We start from the raw sequence: 21,308 nt of genomic DNA, 5'->3' as shown, positions 1-21,308 counted from the left end.
TCCTTTGATCTAAATTTTCGCGGTTTCGATCGGCCCGTGACCGCACCTAGGCCGCATTTCAAACTCTTGCAATTTTCTTAAAAAAAATAAAATACTTTGGAACTTTAAAATATGATTTTCGAAAATAGTTAATGCAAGGGTATCTTCAGACGAAATATCAGAAATTCGACCAAGTGGTCGCTGAAATGCAGTTCTCGATTTTTACTGGCAGCCGCTCTTAAGAACGACTATCCCTAAGAACCTCATACTCTTTTTATTTTCTTAAAAAAATTGATTTCGCTGATAACCCCTCTGACAAATTCTCTTTGCAAGTATGTAACAAATGTGAAATAAGAACGGAGATATTTAATTTTCTTTAAGTTTTGTGATTGGAACTTTTCGCACCCCGGGCTGTTCTCCAAACGCAATGCCGAGATTGTGAAGTTTGCAAGACTTGCTGCTGTTAGTTCTGGAGAAAACAGATCATTCAAAACTTTCTAATTCGCTAGTTATAAACTATGACCCTTCACGTTTACAATTTAATGAATTGCAATCATAAGCTTTAATTATTGTAATAAATCTGAGGGAAAAGTTTTTCTACTTTTCAACAGCACTTATCGCAACATGCCATATAGCCCAAGTTCAAAAGAAAAAATTGTAAAAGTGGCTCGTATTCAAAGGCCCTTCTACATATAAATCGAGATATCTTTAAAATACCCCGGCAGATTTTTCTGTTAAATTACAAGCGGTTAGAGTAAGAATTCTTTTCGATATTCTTACTTTAACCACTTGTAATTTAAGAGAAAAATCAGTGGGGGCATTTTAAAGATATCTCGATTTATGCAAAGTAGGAACTTTTTCATTCATCTGCGTTTTATTTTCACAGCTTTTAAACATAAATATCCTAAAATCGGAGACACCCATGAAGCTCAATATACATTTAGAATGTTTTGCTATCAGGAAAGACCCTTTGACAGAAAAGACAAAGTGTCAAGTTTTATTTTGCCAGAGATATTGGTGAAAAATGCTGGAATAAACAAAATCACCCTGTAAAAATTGATTCATTATTTACTTGAAAACGCTCTTACAGATTTTTTTCTAATTTCGCCTACAAGTTGTAAAGATTGAGTAGTTTAAATCCCTAAAGTTTCGTCATAATTTGTCTGACTAGATTTTGAGATAATCGACAATGTTGAAAATGAGAGGCTATGCGCTTCCGTTGCTATGGTAATAGCTGTCGCTTGGAGAAAATTAACTTTGATCATATGTTGAAATGATGATGTAGTATGAAGGAGATCGAAGTTTATCTTGTATGCGAGATTGTAATTTCAAAACGTCCACCCTAAGTCCAAAAAAACTGCCTGGAGCCTCCTTAAGGGCTAGGAGTCATCTTATAGGGTGCAGTGAAGCAACTCTTAATTTCTCCCACATTAACGTTCTCTTTCCCAAGAATTCCCGAAATTGGATAAACAAATTTAGAGGATTATACCGCTATAAAGTCGAAACAGATGACACTTTCTACCTGAAGCCTTTGGTGAATACTTGCACACTACTCCAACATCTTCAGAATGATCGCAATTGTGATTACCCCATCCGCCATGACGACATTCTGCGATGCTCTTTTCATCACCAACACAATGGACATCATCCAGCCAAATTCGATATGGACTTCGGTAGCCACTATACCAACCACAACAGTGTGTACTCCAGGCCCCTTCAGTGTAATTCAACATGCGACAAATAACGTTTGCTTCCTCGATTCCCCAGTAGTCGTCACATATCGTTCCCCAAATTCCGTTTAGGCGCAATTCAACTCGTCCCTCGTTTGATTTCATTCCAAACCGCAAGCGGACCTTCAATTCTATCACAAAACAATTAAAATAAGTATAACGGTAAGACAAATATTGTCATGTCAGCTCAAGCTACACAAACATTGGGTTTAAAGCTAAAATGCGTTTACCTGGATGAGGTCCTGGTGCTAGGGTTGGACCTATAGTAATAAAGAAAATTCAAGAAGTAAAGTATCCAGCTGCAGATCTTAACTTTCTATGTATCTTAAATAAAAACTGGTACCATTTCTATTATTTCTAAACGATCTGTAACTTCAGACGAAATCATGATCACCCACAACGGTAGTTTCAGTGTTGATTAAGAATAACATGGTTAAATATCTCAAAAATAAGGAATCGTCAAAGAAGACTTCTTAGTTTTGCATGAATGATGGTGAAATAGTAAATTCGGCACAAACAACCGAATCACCTTCTCAGCAGATACAAATGAATAATGTTACAAAGAAAGAAACAAGCAAACAAGTATCCACGCTAACAGCCATCAAAAGGAATAAATATCCAAAATATGAAGCGAATCATAAGTTATTGAATTCCGCCTCATTCAGATCGTTCAAATATTAGTCATCAAGCTAATTCGTACTACTACAGTGGGAATTTAATAGCTGGTCCGTACACTTTCATACAGAAATATAGGGTCACCCTGCTCGTAGGGTAACCCTACCTGGCATGTAAACGAAACTAAGAGAAACAATAGAGGAGGGTAACCCTTCTGGAAGGGTTACCCTCCCTCCGTGTAAACGGTAATTAGAATAATTCAACTGGCTACTGTTCTGGACACTTGTAGTCTCCTACGCAGCCGTTCTTAGTGTCGACACGTAACGCTCCTCCCCACAAACGGCTGCTGTAAACCGAACCACATTCCTTTCCCTTTGTGTTTGCGGCCTAACGAACAAACCAATCACGTATCACAAATTCACAATGGAGATAGGTGTCAGCTCTAAGAACATAATACTTGTCTTTCAATCACGAAGCGACTGAGCTGAAAACAACTGCAAGAGGCCAAAGCTCTCGAAAGCGAGAGACTACATTGATCAACTTTGCAAAGACGTGGATCTGTTAGACTCTCATATACGTGATAAACAAACATCCTGCAATCTCAATGCAGAAAAGCATGAAATCACGAGTTACGAAATCCGCGGATTCCATGTCTTCATAGATAGCATTTATTTAGCGCTGTGTGATATCTTGCAATTGATCCGAGCCGGTATACGTAAACCGAGACACATGCCACAGTCTCTAGGATACCCAATGGCATATGAAAAACTTTTCCTAACGGCTCAGAATGATCATTAAGAAAACCTCCATTCATTATATTTGAGTTTTTCCCTTCATGATCAAGATTAAAATCATTAAGCTGATTAAGGAGAGCTAAAGTACCGTTGAAGGCTTTATTACAAATCTAAATGCGAACTGCAGGAGTCGCGTTGGCCCGTCAACACTTTTAAGCACGCCATTTTGTTTGCTTTGTCAGTACAAACTAGGCTGTGATTGGACAAGACACCGAACTGAAAACTTGGCGCGAGGAGCTTCCAGAAAATGGAAGCTTGAACCTAATTGGTTAATTATCGGGAAAGGAATGTAGCTCGGTTTACAGCAGCCGTTTGTGGGGAGGAGCGTTGCGTGACAACACTAAGAACGGCTGCGTAGGAGACTAGGGTACTTGCGGCCAGCATGAAAGCGAAAACAAGGACTTCATGAACCTTCAATCCACAATCAGAATGCAAAGAAGGAAAAGAGATTTGGAAAATAAAGCGACAAGTTTCAGTCGCAGACAAAAGCCCTCATTTTCCTGATGTAGATCAAGCGATTAAAAATTTTGCAAAAGTTTAAAGCAAACACTTATTCATCTTCCAAATCGGCGCTCTTAATCCCCATGCCAAAGAATCAACGAACATTACTATTCTTGTTTTCAACGTTACTATGCTTCCACCAACAGCGTAACTCCACAGCTCCCTTTATAAGCCATACACAACCCAAAATACATTGATTCGCTGCGACGAAGGGCTAATGCTCGAAACGTTATCTCTCGAGTCTCTTTACAGTGACCCAATTACCTTATAAACTCAGTTTATAAAACCTAAACTTCCTTTTCACTCCCCCACCTTCTTTCATATGTAAGTTGAAAACTTCGGTAAGTTAAAATTTGGCTTTAGCACTCTTCCACAGATTTACCTTGGGTTGGTGGAATTGAATCGTTTCTGCATACAATTCCTACGTCATCGTAATGGCTACAGCCGTAAACATTCCTCCATCCTCTGTGCCTGCAAGCAGCAATGCTTTGTTCATCCCCACGGCACTTCACTTTGTCCATCCAAATGACATAGTAGCTACCTACAAATCCATAGAATCTGTAACAATTTGGAACCACTTTTACGGCTGCGGAAAAGTTGAGCATTCTGCACACAACTGTAGCTTCTTTGAGGCCCCAGCGATTCCCGCAAATCGTTCCCCATTGTCCTCGGTGATACACTTCAACACGACCCTCATGTGAAGAGGCGGAGCCCTTCAAGCGTACTTTAACATCTGAAAAGAAAGGAATTCGGTTTATTTAATTCTTGTGCTAGGTTTTTTATTGTTTATTTTTCTGCATATGGGCATTGTACTTTGCCGAGGGCCTAATTATCCACTAGCTCCAAAGGTAAAAAACATGAATTGGTGGATTGAAGTGGTTATTAACGCTCTCTAGATTTAGCGTAAAGGCGTGTGGGGGCGGGGGAGCGAAATCAGTATGATGGAATCAAGCCATGGGAAGCATTTGTTTATACCCATAAGCAAAATTTACCAAAACTTGTTACCAAGGAACAATTAACTTTGATGTCATATATACTTCCTAATGGAATTTTCCGCGAGAACAATATTTTAACCGGAAAACGTTAGGCGTTTTCCCTTTGTCCGTTAGCAACTAAGAAAATCCTGAATACTCTAAATTATTGCTAAATTGTTTATTAACCAGAGGCCTAACCAACGGACAAGAATTAATCACAAACCACAAAAATAATCTCATCTTTGCAGTTTGCAGTTTCGCATTTTTCATGTCATCACAAGCTTTTCTCAGTTTCTCTGTAATCATCTGAAAAGCATTTACTTGTTTCATTGGCCATAGTTAATTCTGGACAAATTTGGTGGAACAGAGATGATTGACGTCTTGACGTCTTGCCTCATGTAACATGATCAGCTTTTACTGAAAGATAAATTTTTTGGGGAACAAAGTTTGCTTTTAAAGGTTCATTGTAGTAGTTTCGTGTCTTGGAGTTAGGTGTAGGGGGCGGCGTCTCCCAGGTTCCAGAAAGCGAACAAGTCCAGTCTAAATAGAGGTCAAATTTTAAGTCTGGAGATCAATTTTCCTAATTTAATTAAAAGTGGTTTAGACGGATACAGTAGACTATTTCCGATCTATTCTTCTCGCTTACCAATTCTAAAAACTACAATACTTTACCTGGTACAGGGGCTGGCGGTGGTCCTGGCCGTGTGACTGTGAAATGAGACAAAGTAAAAATATAAATAAACAAAACGGTAATGATAAAAAAGTGGAAAACTTACATTTGATTTTTGGTGCTCACGCTTAAAAGTTTCGTCGAAAGACACAGTTAACGTTACAGTTAACGTGAGCTAGTGCAAAAAAGCGAAATCAGAAATCAGTGTTTTGCGCTTGATTTAATAGCTAAAAGTTAACCCATTGGGTGAAGTTATTGGTTAAGGAAATATTTATTTGTTAGAAGGTAACTAGAGGGAAAAAAACTGGAACGACGATAATAAAACAAAGATAGTACGACGTTGCCGTACACTAAAAACTAAGTTCAAATCTCCACACAAATGAAATAATTCTTTTAATCGTAGTTGGTTTCCCTTTAAAGTGCCTATCACCCCTACCCGAACACTGACACCGAATCGGAGCTAAGCTACAACTCAGATATCATCCCGGCTACGTGATTGATGCGACGATCAAGCACGTAAAATAGGAATGGAAGGCCTACACAACTCCTGCTCGCATGTTTAGCGCTTCTATCTTAGTCTTTTTATCATTTTGGCTTCTTGTATGTTTACAGGGGGTTGACATGACGATTTGAAGGATTTGTATGATAATCAGAGAACAAAACGATGTGCTTAACTGTAGCATGTTTTGTATTTTGATCTCCAAGGAAAATTTTTGGGTTTAGAGCGTTTACCGCCTGTTTATTTCACCTCTTGTTGTTTCTGTTTTAATAGCGGCTGTCGTTCTTATGCCATTTCATTTTACGAGTATTTAGGTCTAGTTTGGCTCGTTTCAGTTCGCGGTCCGGTGACAGTACAGCTTCTAGTTAGGATTGAACCGTGTGATAATCTTTAACCTCCGAAAGCGACCGCTATTGTTGTTATCTTTGTTAGGATTTGAACTGTGTAATTACATACATCAGTTTATCTTACAGTTTTTGTATTGTGGGGCCGGGCCATTTGTTTTTGTGGCAAGATGTTGTGTCTCTAATCATTTGTTTTTTTATCCTTTCTCTAGCATTGTAGATTTCTTCAAGAGCTATGCAATGCGTGAAATTTAGGCCTTAAAGGGGAAGTATCATGAGGTTTTTGACCTCTTTTGTTAAAAATGGTGAAATTAAATACCTTCACTTTGCTCTAAATTAATTCTAGAACTACGAGAGTAGAGAAATCAACCCAATTCTTGACAGGTACAACTCGTACTCTGTTTTAGCGCATTTGAAAACTTGAAAAACAGTCTAATATTTTTCAAGTTTTAATCCATTCCGACCTACTCTTTTTCTAGCCAGGGGCACTAATCGACAGTTTTATTGCACTGGGGTGATAATTTATAACTAAACTAGACAATTAGATTTTGTTTCTGTTGTCAGACAAACATTTTTGGGTTTTGAAATTACATCAAATTTTCGTGATACTTCCGCTTTAAGTCTGTTTAGTTACGGCTCCGTTTTTTCATCGCCTCGCTTCGCTCCGCTCTGAGATTTGTGTTGGGGGAGCTTGCTTTCGGTTTTAAAGAATATTTTACTGTGGCAACATGCGGACCGCTGAGAAAACAGCTTATCATTTTTAACGCGTAAATAGAAGCTTGTTCAGTTCATATATTTACTACCTGAAATTGGTCCGGTAAAAAGAGAAGTAAAACCGCACAGCGTTTGGAAAGCCGTTGCGTGTGTTATTTTTCAAAATATCTCGATTTCCAGGTAGGAAAAGCCGACCTTTTGAGCAGTATTTCGAACACGTCAATCGACCGACATGTTCGATTGACATCTTAACCTCGTTCTTCACAGACAAATTCAAGACTGGCGCTTTTTTAAAAAGAATGATCCGTTCTTCTTGAAAAGCCTACTCCAAATTTTTACACGTGGAATTGAGAAAAAAAAAAGAACTAGCTTGATCATGTGACTGTGGCCCTTCATCCGCTCGCCAACAGACAGCAGTCTCAGAAGTAAAAGACTCCATTCGCTTCTTCGCATTCTTGTGAGTCTAGACCGATTATATATTAAAATAAGTTTACTATTTCAGTAGGTTTGTTTTGGCTGCACCTATAAGCCTAAATAAAAATGGAAACATTTCTTACCGCTCGTTCGCGGTGATGTTTGGCACTAGTTTAAATCACTACACCTGGACTTGTGGTCACCACTTTAGCATGGGCAGTTGGCGTCACATTTATACCGATATCATCTCGTTTCAGTCTTGAGAGGATTGGCTTGTTACTAACTTCATCAATAAATCAGAATCGATGCATGAAGTCGTCGTTCGTGAAGTGCTTGGAGCATATTGACGATTTTCCGGGTTAGCCCGCTTTTGTTTCATGAAATCGATCTATTTCTTTCTACATTTCCTTGCTTCATCATTATCGAACAGTATAGCGTGCAGAACTATACCCTTCTACATGTCTGAGAAGGCAGCACATTCACCTACCACATACCTTCCTAACACATTTCAAGTTCAGTATAGAAAATGTAGTGACAAATGAGCAAATGCTCTGTGGCTGAGATATCAGGTCGACGTCACGAGCCTGTTAGTTCCCAGTCTCTCAACTGCTCCTTTTTGTATTCAATATGGCGGAAAACGGCCTATTTTGGGCGATTTTGTCGTCTGATATAAACAATACGAAACATGGAATACGATTTATTTCTTTGCAAAGCGTCTAAGACATACATAAATTTTCAGTCGAAATTCATTAAAACTGTGTAAGGGTGATATGCACTTTAATAAACCTTTTTTTGTATTTTGGTCCTGGTATAATACAGTAAAAGTTGTTCAGTTTGGCGTTCTCAGATCGACACCATTTTTTGCGGTTTGCGTAAATGACACTAGAAGGGTATAATATTTGATTGTTTGAAAATGAATAGACCAAGGTTCTCAAGTGATAGTTTAAGTCTGCCAATACAAAATAATTTTCATTTTGAAAAAGTCGGCAAGAATACAAACGCTTTTGCAAAACTGGCAAAAAAAAGGTCTTCACCAAAAAATAACAACAATATCGATCGCTAGGAGGCTCAAAGTTTCGCAAATCTTATACCGAATATACTGTTATTTTTGCCTGTATCCGTGTAATTGCAGGCTCAGAATCAGAGATGTTAGCCTCGAAACTATTATCATACCTGACATATTCTAATGTAAAGTAGATTAGGTTAGTTTAGAAGTAAACACACGACCCCACAAGCTAACAGCTTTAATTATCATCGTGTTTAAATAAAGATTATGTATGTATGTATGTAAGATCTTCATCAATAATTACAACGGTATTGTACTATTGACTAGTAATTCGTAGCAGCAGCATTATAACTGCCGTGGTTTTTAGTACTTAGGCAACCCGTCCCCACAAATATATAGCCTAAGATACTTCCGGTAACCGACCACAAGATTATGAGAAAAAATGAAACGTCTGTAGAAACGTTCCTGTCTTTAAGCAATGGAAAGCATTGCATTGCAGACTTTCCAGAAACTTATGGAGTAATCATGACGTAATGCACCTGATAGTCGACTCGTTGTCACTCTTAAAAACATAGAGCTCAGCTACCAACAGCTATCGATCGTACGTTTCTAGTTTAAAGGAAGGGTGCATTACCATTCCACCACGCTCAGAGACCCTAACAAAGACCCTTAGATTAAAAACAAAAGGGATGTTGCATTCACCATTGCTGCACGTCTTGCCGTCAATTTCTAATGCCACTTGGTTGGGACATGCACACTTGAATCTTCCAGCAGGGGCTAACAAGCAGAGATGGCTGCACCCACCGTTGTTTAGGCTACACAAAGACCGGTTCACAGATAAATCTTTAGGAAAAATGACAGAACGTAAGTGAGTCCCTTGGTTCTTCTTAAGTGACTTCCTGTTAAATTAAACAAGCGTGAGTATGTGACTTGGGACTATATGTCAGTGTTCGTGTTAGTACAGAGCGAGCTAAATAACGCATGTATCAAAATATCCACTTGGCGGCTGGCGGGTCACGGAATTAGCAAGTATTATCTAGGTCCGAAGCCCATTGAAACCATAGTGTTTACCGGATCAGTAATAAAGGAATTTACAAAAACTCAAGCTTGAGATACTAGTATGTATGTCAAATTAAAAGCAAAAACAAAACAAATCAATGTACCTTTTATTTTATACCCGACCTTTCGAAAACAGTAGCCCCGATACTTGGAACCTAGCACAGATCTTAAACTCAAGTACTTCCCTTATCCAGCGGCTCGATAAAATTTGACAGTAGGCATCAAATTAATGTGTAGCTCAGGTCTAGAAAAAAAAATTCTTCACCTGATTTGGCACAAACAACCACATGATGGGCAATCGCCAAAGTAATCTTTCTTTTTTAAAAAAATCTGTTAGAATCTATTTCTTGAAACTTTTTACATGGAAAGGTGTAAACTAAATTCCTACGATATTTTGATTATGTTGACCATGGGTACTGCCTCCTTAGCCTCTATACTGGCTACGAGCCTGTATTAGCGAAGAATCAGATCAACTTACTGGCTGGTTGTCTTGACTCGTCTGACACCACAGCACCCTTGAGGATACCATTGGTAAGATGACCAAAACTATGCATTTGCCCAGGATGAGTCTTGTTGAACCAATGTATACTTCGACTATTCGCGTCCACCCAGTATAAGTTGTCCTCATACAGGGCCAGGTCTACAGGATTGATATTTTCTCTGATTTGCCTTCGCAAATACTTCAAGGAGTGCCCATCGCGGTCTGTGTAAAACAAGGTGTTTCTATCCATCCAGTAAATGCGTTCAGATTTAAACTCAATAACGGCACTGATAGGGGACCATCGATAATACCAATACATCAATGTCAGGCGATTTTCACCGGTTAAATCTGCTCGTTCTATCAGTTTTTTTCTAGTATCGACGTCCGCCCAGAACATGAACCTATGAGTCAAACAAATAATTTAAAACGGTGAGCTAACCTGTCAGAGGATAGCCCGTGTTAATCGATAATATTAAAAAATATATATGCTTGGTAACAAACTGGCACAAGCATTGTATTGCGAACCTGAGCATTACTGTTTTACGAAGCAACATATGATGCTTTAAAAATGCCATAATCTATATTCGCTGGATAATAATTATATTTATAACATTAAGAGATAGCCCGTGTTAATCGATAATATTAAAAAATATATATGCTTGGTAACAAACTGGCACAAGCATTGTATTGCGAACCTGAGCATTACTGTTTCACGAAGCAACATATGATGCTTTAAAAATGCCATAATCTATTTTCGCTGGATAATAATTATATTTATAACATTAAGAGATCTAGTTCAAAACTTCAGTTGATTCCTGTGGTGCTTGCGAGACACATTAATCCTCCATGAAGAGAAGCACTAGATTTAAAACACACTTAACTTAGACAATACCTCTTTACAAAGCGAAATTTGTTCTCAAAGACGAACATTGAGCCCGGCGGTGATATTTCAAGAAAATTGGCCCTTTCTCCCACACTTAATTTCTCTTGTGATGTTTTGTTTTGCCACATCAACTGTCATAAAAATGGCATAATTATTTTATCATATTAGTTAGTAACAGCAACAGCAGCAGCATCTTTTTCGTAATTGAAAGAATTATTTTGACCCATACTGTATACGAGTAGTTAATTGACATTCCACACGAATTAAGAGCCGTCCTCTGTAAATATCGACTATCGTCGTTTGGACGAGAAAAAATGAAATCCCTCAAACTTTCTCAGAAGAATGGTCTATATCAGTGATTCACATAAATATAACTTTCAGCTCAGTTCGATTCGTATTTTAGCTGTAGTGCGACCATCTTGGTTTTACCGCTCTGAGAGGGCTTTCAGCGGCCATTGTAGGCCACACTTTTAAGAATTTGCCTTATAAAGAAAGCGTTACAAATCCGAACAAAATCTCATTATTCGAGACAAGCAAATGTTTGTTGTTGTGTTGAGAAGCTTTTTTGGGAATTTGATCGAAATCTGATTTTTTTACAAAATCAAGTAAGTCGCTTTTTATTGGAATTCTATGTAAGCCGTTTATTTGCATGTATTCCCATACAAACCCTCATATTAATTTTACGTGCCGGTGAATATAACTTTCTCACTGTTACCTAATATTACAAATATATAGCTGTCAGTGAGCTTGGGATAGTTGTGAACATGTATGAACCCTAAACAGAAGAGCAACGATCGACTGATGCTGTAAATTCGTGTTTTACTTGCCATCCCCCCCCCCCCCCCCTCCCACGCCCCAACCAAAGAAATAGAGCACAAGGGCTTATCATATTTCACATTATTCTGGGACAACAGTTTCCTATTTAATACCCGAAATGCACAACATAGCTTTGACAGTAATCTTGAATGGCCTTTTCTTTTTTAACTAAGGAGCGGTTCCATTTTTGTTTCCTCCCCGCCCCCACCCCAGCCCGTCTGGATGTGTGCGCGTTTCGGTAACGCAATCTCATTGTTTAATCACGGCGGAAGGTCAACGGAACATAAACGATTTCTTGACGAGAATCTCCAGTTCAAAGCAGGATTTAAATGGTTGTTGAAGGAATTTTTGGTTATTAAGAATAACAAAGAAATATTTGACACCTTTCACACGACAGCTTTTGGGGCGGATGGCAATTTTTTCGGCCGATGGTTGTCCTGACGGACTTTGAAGAAGAATTGAACTCAGTTTAACGGCTGCGGTGTATTACAGTGATTTGGCACAACAAATCATCGAAAATGCAGCTGTATCCGACTGAAACTATAATTTGATATATTTTGAAATATCCAGTTCTCGATAGTTCACGAGGTAAGTGGAATTTATCAGTAGTTTCTCGGTAAATCATTATTTTCATGTTGTTATGCTAATTACGAAGGCGTTGTTTGTTGACAAAAGTACAGTTAAAACTTCTTCTTCTATAATTCTCTCCTTTTAACTGCCCAAAAATTTTATTGCATATTCTTAGAGACGAGACATTGCTCTTTAACCAGAATGCTGTTTTAGGATGCCAACTGATGTATCTTTAGCGATATTTTCCTTTAAAGTCGGCCATTTTTTTGGCACTTGAAGAGTAGTTCAATAGGAAAGAAATTAAAAAATCAGATTTCGATCAAATTCCCAAAAAAGCTTCTCAACGCAACAACAAACATTTGCTTGTCTCGAATAATGAGATTTTGTTCGGATTTGTAACGCTTTCTTTATAAGGCAAATTCTTAAAAGTGTGGCCTAAAATGGCCGCTGAAAGCCCTCTCAGAGCGGTAAAACCAAGATGGTCGCACTACAGCTAAAATACGAATCGAACTGAGCTGAAAGTTATATTTATGTGAATCACTGATATAGACCATTCTTCTGAGAAAGTTTGAGGGATTTCATTTTTTCTCGTCCAAACGACGATAGTCGATATTTACAGAGGACGGCTCTTAAACACATAACCCATGACAAATGGTGTCAGTGTACATGAAAACTACCGAACAGAGTTAGCCTACTCTACTCTTGTCTAATGACATGGTGGCTTACCCTCTGCTTGGATCAACTGCAATTCCTCTCGGGGTATACAAGTCACGTGAAATTAATGTCTTTCTTGAACTCCCATTGAGCGTAGCAACTTCGATCCTCTCAAAGATATAATCAGTCCAGTAAATCAAGCCACTTTCCCACTCCACAGCCAATCCGTCCACTTGACCCAAGTCATCTCTTATTAAAACCTTTATTGGTCAAATGTAGGCAAACAATTATCATAAGCATTGACAGTCGTTCAGTAAAAAAGGAATTGGAAAGTGAATGCGTACGAAGGAAGGGGAATTTTTTTATCTGTCGAAGAAACCCGGGTATTCGTTGTCATTCGCGAGTCTCCATAATTGTAAGCTTGGCTGGAATCGCTAAAACTTGTCAAAGTAGCTCTAGAGAGAGGGTGACTAAATCTTCAAACGATAATTACCATCTTAATTACATCCATTTTGAAATCACTGGTGATCCTGGGAATCTGATTGGTCCAAAATGGTGCTATTTATTCCCAAATTGCATCATTTTTTGCTCTAAATCGCATCCTTTCTTTAGCCCATCAAAATGGAAATGAAGTAACACAAATAGAATATTAATATTGACAATGATACTCAGTGATTTCAAAATGGATGTAATTAAGTGGTAATTGAACTTCGTGTCGTGCAATTTTGGTCTGAAGTCATACTTGTGATTTCAAATCAAACTCGCGCTGCGCGCTCGTTTGATTTTGAAATCACGCGTATGATTTCAGACCAAATTGCACTCCACTCAGTTCAATTACCAATATGAACCGTTTCGTTTTAATGACACAATATTAGCAGATTAACAAAAAAGCAGCCAGGAACTGAATTAAGGAGATAGTCTATAGCGGCCCATCATTTCCTTCAGCTTCTACCAGAGCGAAGACTAACGGTCTCTTCACATTGTTCACAATGCCTTTACAGTACATACACACTTCTCATTATGACGTTACCCAAAGGAAAAAGGAAAAGAAACAGCGAGAAAACAAAAAAATTCAATGAAACTGAGGTAGTTCCCAATAACACGATGATGGTACACGTAAAGGTCATTTACCCAAAGCTAGGACGGTTTAGACGTTTTCGTCTACTGAATATAAAATTACCTATCTTTAATATAATATATCGATATTTATTTTTCTTCAAATGGTCAGTTTTTCCAATGCAAGCAATCAAATATTTCACTCGGGACCCATTCTGGTGGCCACATGGAGAGAAGGATATTGATGACCATTACTGATAAATGTGAATGTTGGTAAATGGTTTATTTCTCTTAGACCTGTCATGATTAGAGGAAGACATCCAATGGGTCGAACTTACAGATTTTAATCAAATGTTGGTGTCTCCCGTAGCTTAGAGGAGGACCAGGCTAGAAATGGGATAACACTTGAAAATGAGTTTGTAAGAGCAGTAGATACTGCTGATCAACTGCGTTTATCTCTAGAACATTGTTTTCTACTTTAATTACCTCGGTTTTAAGAGTATCCAGATTCATTCTATTTATGGTCCACAAGGCATTGTCACTCCAGTATATCATCCTCTCACGGTAGTCAATGTCGATGGCACCAGCCTCGACAAGACCAGTCTTCACTGTCTGCATGTTGACGTAAGTACTATTGGAGGTCTTCAGGTCAATGCATTTAATATTATGTTCATCAATGAAGTAGAGACTGGAGTTGTTTGCGCAGCCCTGTACATCTGGATACGTAAAAGTAAACAAAAAAGTTACTCTCGACAGACTATAACATACGTAGATATGTTGGCGAGAAAGCGGCAAAGTTAGTCCACTTCCAGTGCTTATTATTTCGGCCAAATTTCGAAGGATCCCCAGCGGTGAAGAGACCTGACGAGAAGGAAGTTGGTGTTTTAGTTAGTTTCGATTATCCAATTAAATGGATTGTAATCATCACCACTTAACTTTGTTAGCCGGGCCAGTTCAAACGATGGTTTAGAATTGTTTTTTTTTTTTTTTGGTTTTTCATTTTATTCTTTTTTTTTTCTTTTCGTTAGATAAGCATGTCAGCAATTGTCTCCGTTACTATTTAGTACAGCATCGAAGCCTCACATTACAAGGTTCACTGAAGTTTACCTTGAGTCTGCAAAGAAAGTTATGTTATCGTTTTATTTTGATGACTTCTTGGTGGCGTTCATTATTTTCAAAATTGAAATCCAAGAGCGTTCGTGCGAGAGTGTGTCGGTAAAAGAGCTGAGAAAAGTGATTCACATGTTAATTGCGTGTAAGATGGTTGCCCTTTGTTCGAAGTCAAGTGATTTATTTGTTTTCTTTCTCTTCCTCTTTTTTAATCTGAAAGAATTTATTTTAGAAAATGACACCAGGTTATTGTTTTGCACGTTAGCAGGAAATCTTGGAATCCAATCCGTGGTCTACAGATAACGATTACTTATGAAAGGTCTAAGAAAACACATAACAAGTAATGTCAAAACTAGATTGGAATATTAAATGCTGGCAAAAACTTGCTGGGAATAAATGCAGTCCTACAAGTTTTTAATATAAATTACTGTGTTCTTTATTTAAATTTTATTAGCGGCTAATATAATTCAAACACCAGATAAACAGTTGAGATATCAGTCTAAAAACATATTTAGAATATATTTAGAACTATAAAGAAGCAATGCACTTAACTTTAACGTAAGAGGTCAATTGTCATTTCTCGTTACCTTCAATGCAACATTGGGGCAGCACATTACAAGGTGTACTGACGTTTACCTCAAATCCGTGACGAAATTATCCGAATAATGTTATTTGATGATTTCTTGCGGGAGGGGGAAAATGCTGAAAAGAAATTTAAACCTGCAAACCTAAACCTGTGTCCGGACAATTGGAAGGTGCGAGAGAGATAAGTAATTGTGCAAGTGACTGACTGCGTTTTTAAAATTCGTTGCCAGTCGGGTGGAAAGACATGTCATTAGCTAGCGAATGTTATCGAATGTAAGCACTTAATGTCCTTTATCATAGAGTGGTTTATGTGTGGATACTGCCCCAACTCTATCAAGCTTTATTTTTCTTTCCATGAGTGTATCGAAGAGTCATGCTCCTTACATGCTCTGTCTTGGAGTAATCGAAATGGATGTTAGAGGCCATACCAGAGTCTTTTAAAACAAAACAAGCGCTGTTAAAGGTCAATCAATAATGCATCGATAGTAAACCCTGTGGCGAAAATTAGGAGCATAAAATCGAAAAGTCTGGAGCCGGCCAGCAAGGAAAGGCAGAATAAGACTGAACTGTCAGACTTCTGTACAGATATAACAGGTCATTGGGTCAGCAGTGCTAACAAAGAAAACCAGATGTCTGTAAAGATATTTTATGGGCTTACAGAAAATGAATAATTTATTTGAGACTGTAAAAGTATCGTTCATGTTTAAAGACAAATAATAACTTCACTAGCTAGCGGCTAGTGTAACTCAGACGTCAGAAAAATTCGAGAAAATGATCCTAATCAAAAACAGACAAGAGGTGATATACACTGTTTTTTTTTCTTTTTCTTTTTTTGCTGTTGTTGTTGTTTTTTTTTTAATAAGAACGTCCAATTTTTGAGCTGAGGCTGAACGTTCTTATTTATTTATTTATTTATTTTTTTTTTGCGATTTGAGGCTGAATTAAATGGTATATACTACATGTATTTCAGTAAATCAATGTGGACGTGACCAGGAAGCATATCAAAGTGCATTGCCTGCTGAGATATGGTATCAAGAACTGCTGATTATGACAAACCGAGATGTGTGTCACCAGGGTTAATGTTATACAAAACATGCCCTTAAGTATTTTGGTGAATTGGCATTTGTAACCTTGATTTTATATACAGATTAGCAAAATCAAAACGTTCCTAATAGACTCTCAGCCTGAGGAATGTTCTTAATACGTTCTTCATGAACTCTTTGAATGAGTTTTTGCTTTCATTTCTATATTTAATTATTTATTCTTATTATTTTATACAGATCTCCATTTAAACCAGCTATGCTGAACTGAAATTTCTGTATAAATAATGTATATAAATATAAATTAAAATTTTGGTTAACTGCTCAGCATCGACGTCCTTATAAAAAACGTTCTTATAAAAAAAGAAAAAAACAGAATGAACAAGTTAAAAGGTGAATTGTCCCCTTTTACAAAAATTAGGCTTGGTATCTTATAATTATGCGCCTTAACCGCGTGTGCGTGCCAAGACTTCGTTGCCCAGGGAGTTCTCAGATAACCCCCAGACGCAGACGGCAACTTGCGTGCAAGATTTCGTATTTCCTATTTCCTATTTCCTGTTTCCTGTTTCCTGTTTCCTGTTTCCTGTTTCCTGTTTCCTGTTTCCTGTTTCCTCTTTCCTGTCTCCTGTTTCCTATTTCCTATTTCCTATTTCCTATTTCCTTTGTTGCCCTCTGAGAAATGCAACAAAGGAAATAGGAGACGTCTGCAAGTAAGCCAAGACGTTATTGACGACTTGAATTTAACGTTTATTTGCCTTTTTCCTGATATATTTACAATTAATTTATTGTTTAATGTATGGTGAGGTGACCTCTGGAGACCACCAGGCTTATAGTTGAGGCCACCTCGTACCTAACAATATATTCTTACATAGTTTGTGTAACAAGTGTGCGGTTTTGCCAATTCAGTAATTATTTTACTAAAAACTCTAGCAGTTTATTCTTAAAGTTGGGAAAACTTGTCAGAGAAGTAATTGTAACACGAAGGGAATTCCTGATCTTTGGACCGTGGTAAAGAGTTGTGAATTTTTTCAGATTAGTTCGGCAATGATGCACGCGATAGTTGTTGACAGTTCTGGTGCTACAGCCATGAATTTGATTGTTTGTAAAAAACAAGTTGAAAAACAAAGGAGGCAAAAGGTTGTTATGATAACAGTACATAAATTTCGCTATTTGAAACGTCTTGATTTGATAAACGTCTAAAATTTTTAAGTTGGATAATAGAGAAGCAGAATGTGCTCTATAGTCTGAATTGGTAATAGCTCGCACAGCCCGTTTTTACAAACAAATTGGTCGTTATTGAAAGGAATGCTTGACCAACCTCACTTTCTGAGTAGGTGGTCGCGCATCTCGGATTTTCAATGGACGTTCTCAGAGCTGTACGATATCGCTAAATTTCACCAAAATCCTCTATTGATACTCAAAGGAGGAATTTTGTCAATTTTCCTAATTTAAACAGAAATTAGAAGAATTGCCGGATTCACGCGCATAGCGTCCACAAATACCATGATCGGAAATCAATATAGTTTAGTCCGTATGCTTCAAGTGTCACCAACGTACCAGATCGATTAAAGGTTTGAAAATTGAGTTATGTAAATTTTTTGTTTTGATGGTTTTGTATTTGGTTTTCGGTTTTGATCAAAATATATTTCGGTTTCTCGGTTTAAGGTGATTTTTTGTGCGGTGTTTCGGTTTCTAATAGACCCCAATGCCCCCTTCTAAAAGGTGAATTGTCCCCTTTTACAAAACTTAGTCTTGGTATCTTTTTTTTTTTCTTCGTGGTAGCTATCAATCTGCACATTAATTCATTCATTTGACCAGGATTAAACTCTGCTCTCTCCAAGAAAGGATCTATTTTTCTGATTGTCTACAACAAAAACGGCCCAATTGGCTCGTATATCACTGGGAAGGGGACCCACTCATCCCTACCTGTGTGACTTAAAATCATCAAATCATCAAATCGTCCTTTGAGGCTGGAATCAAAAGGGTTTTTTTTTCAAAATAGTGCCCACATGCATGAATCGAAGACTCTAGTCTGCAGTTTTCCGAAAGAAAACAACCTTTTTAAAGCGGTCAAACGAAAGGTTTGTAATGGACGCACGTAACAATCACGAGAGCACGGTTTCATTATCGGCTAATAAAATCGATTGATAACCAACTACTAAAAAGTCGTCATTTTATGCAATCAACAACCTCAAACTCCAACAGGTAATCAGCCATTCAATTCTATGTGAATGCTTACATCGACCGGCAAAGCATCCCGCGTAACGCTTTAAAAAGCGTCTTGTTTTTGGAGAGAGTGGAGATTCAAGTAACATCTGTATCTTAAATTGTGTATACAAATTAAACGTAACAGACCACTATATTATTAAATGTATATATGAATAGACCATTTAATGATCATGCCGTCGCTGCCTTAAGCACTGTGATCGATTTTCGTGCTCCCATATTGTTTGCTTCTAAGCCGGAAATTTCTCATTTTAGGCATTTCAGATATAAAGTAAGCTCAGCATACTATCTTGCCGTGGTTTACTTAAATCATCTGCACCTGTAAGCTGGAACGTACCAGTCGAGTTGAATTTGTGTAACCTAGCGCAGAGCGTGTCGCACCTTGATGTGCTTTGTTTAGAGGGATCTGCACAACTATGCATTTTAGGATAAAACCTCATTTAGACTAAAAGAAGGAGAAACGATCGAGAATTGTTTCACTGATTACACCGTCACTGAATGTTATCTCACCTTGCACGATTCCACATCCAAGAAGGGTCGTCAAAATAACCAAACTTCTCAATGGTACGGGAGTTTTGAACACAGGCATCACCCGGGAATGTATAATAAGCTGAAAAGAAAGGAGTTGAAGTTACCCTAAATCTATTTCAATGCTACTTAAATACGTTTCTTCAAAATTATACAACCTCGTGGGCTAAAGCGAGGTGCTTACCGAAGCTATTGTAATCGAACGTTAGTTACTACTGATTTCCCAATAACAAGGACACTTCGAATTTGAGAACACTTTCAGAATCCTCCGTAAATTCTGAAATACTCGGATATATTTCATCTCTGCCCTAAATCAAAATCCTTTAGGGATTGCCCATAACACGCCTCTTTCCATCAATCAATCAAAAAGTCTCTGGGCTAATCCTTCTCTCGATCTCTCTGTGCATGGTACATTTCTTTGTCAATTGACCCCATAAGACAAAAGAGTTATTTGGATGGACAAGGAAGGAAAAGGAACAAAATATTCAATTGGGCTTTTAGAGCGTGACCTTACGGATACCGTATTTTTTCAAATAAGCACCGGGGTGCTAATTAAAAGTCTTGGCCAAAAGGACGAGCGGTTATTCGAAGGAGACCGCTTTTAAAATCGAGGGGGCGCTTATTTAGCTTTTCTTTCTATGAACTGTAACTTTATTTTGGCTAAATCAAATCTTATGAAAAAAAATCTAAAACATTATCCGTAATTAACATTAAACTTCCCTCGGTGGACACCGCAGTCAGTCCCGGTTTACGTACAGATGTACCGGTATATATATGCATATTAATAAAATGCCTATTATGTCGTCATTCCCATCATCCTCGCTTTCCTCGTCAATGATATGCAGGTTGTTAGACTCCTCTTGACCTTATTTTTAGGCCTTCAAAGGTATTTTTCTTATCTTCCAAGATACCCTTGTGGAAAGCCTTGAGTCGGTCTAATCCTACTGCACAAGGCTGATTGAGCTTTACACATTGGACAAAATGGTCTTCGCCGCCGTCAGAAGCGACCGTCATTCTGCAATGCTTAAAGGAATTGATGATGAGTTGTTTATCGAGTTTCTCCCATGAACACATGATTCAGTCGACCAGGGTCTTTCTCATATTTCCACTGGCAGTCAGTGAACTCGTGGATTCCACCTGCCATCCATTCATCGTAATTCTCTGTTACCTCTTTTTTTTTTAATGGCTTATTCCAAGAAACATCCGCTTCGAAGCAATTCTCCAGTAACTTTAACAATTCCTCGGTTGTATGACAATGGATGGAATCCCATGCTAACAAGCGCTGGCCGAATCAAAGTCTCCCTAGTGTATTTACAACCTATTCCTTTGTAAGGTAGTCAGTCATCCAGGCGTTTGGCGACGATCCTTGACAAACAGCACACAGATGATCGTTGCCATCATCACGATAAACAGTATGCTCACCTATATACACCCTCTCTGAGAATTCATTGGAGCTTCACCGCCGTTTGTGACTGTTCTCGAGTGCTGATGGAAAATCTCCAATCAGCTGAATGAACATTTCCTGTTTAGAGCTGACTAGGTCTCTCTTCAACTGTGGCCTTGGTGTTGATGTAACTAGTAATGTTCTTCAACAACGTAGGCATTGTAGACACTCATTTTTAAGAGCAGCTGCCTGAGAATATCGAGAACTCGCGGTCAAAACTGAAATTTCGAATTCCCTCATATTTTGTCAGGAGAATCTCTTTAGAGAACTATTTACGAAAATAACAATGAAACTTTCCAAAGATTTTTCGTTTTCGAGAATTCCGGCATAATGTGAAATACCGTGATCGCGTCGCAGCTGGCGTCAAGTTTTGACTAGATTTGGTGTATTTTCAAATAGCTTGGGATGGAAGACGGCTAGCGTATTAAAACGATCTTTTGAAGTTAAGTTAGGCATATTTCTGAGAATACGGTCGTATGAAAATATTGCTGGAGGATTCTTATTTACATGTAGGTTTCAAAGTCCGAATATTCCTATTTTCAGCATTTTTGTTAACACTTGAAAATGAGGAAACTTTGCGGACAAATATCGTGTCCTGGTACATTGAAATTTGTAG

At 38.0% G+C, this 21,308-nt stretch overlaps 1 protein-coding gene across 1 annotated transcript in view; it reads right to left on the bottom strand.

Annotated features, from left to right (window-relative positions):
* Positions 1–19,583, bottom strand: part of LOC146488093 (uncharacterized) — a 38,130-nt gene extending 18,547 nt beyond the window's left edge. The window contains exons 1-10 of the mRNA XM_085121126.1: positions 19,433–19,583; positions 19,231–19,330; positions 14,246–14,475; positions 12,776–12,963; positions 9,778–10,181; positions 8,943–9,083; positions 5,266–5,301; positions 4,002–4,352; positions 1,940–1,969; positions 1,502–1,840 (exon numbers count right to left, since the gene is read on the bottom strand). Of these exons, the coding sequence (XP_084977252.1) occupies positions 1,502–1,840; positions 1,940–1,969; positions 4,002–4,352; positions 5,266–5,301; positions 8,943–9,083; positions 9,778–10,181; positions 12,776–12,963; positions 14,246–14,475; positions 19,231–19,309 (1,798 nt within the window). The 5' untranslated portion in view covers positions 19,310–19,330; positions 19,433–19,583. The remainder of the gene's footprint in view (positions 1–1,501; positions 1,841–1,939; positions 1,970–4,001; positions 4,353–5,265; positions 5,302–8,942; positions 9,084–9,777; positions 10,182–12,775; positions 12,964–14,245; positions 14,476–19,230; positions 19,331–19,432) is intronic.
* Positions 19,584–21,308: the final 1,725 nt, after the last annotated feature.

Source organism: Pavona decussata, unplaced genomic scaffold, assembly GCF_977016875.1.
Source record: "Pavona decussata unplaced genomic scaffold, jaPavDecu1.1 SCAFFOLD_11, whole genome shotgun sequence".
Classification (NCBI taxonomy): domain Eukaryota; kingdom Metazoa; phylum Cnidaria; class Anthozoa; order Scleractinia; family Agariciidae; genus Pavona; species Pavona decussata.
Note: the sequence above shows the minus strand (reverse complement) of the source record. Positions and strands in the feature narration are given on the sequence as shown.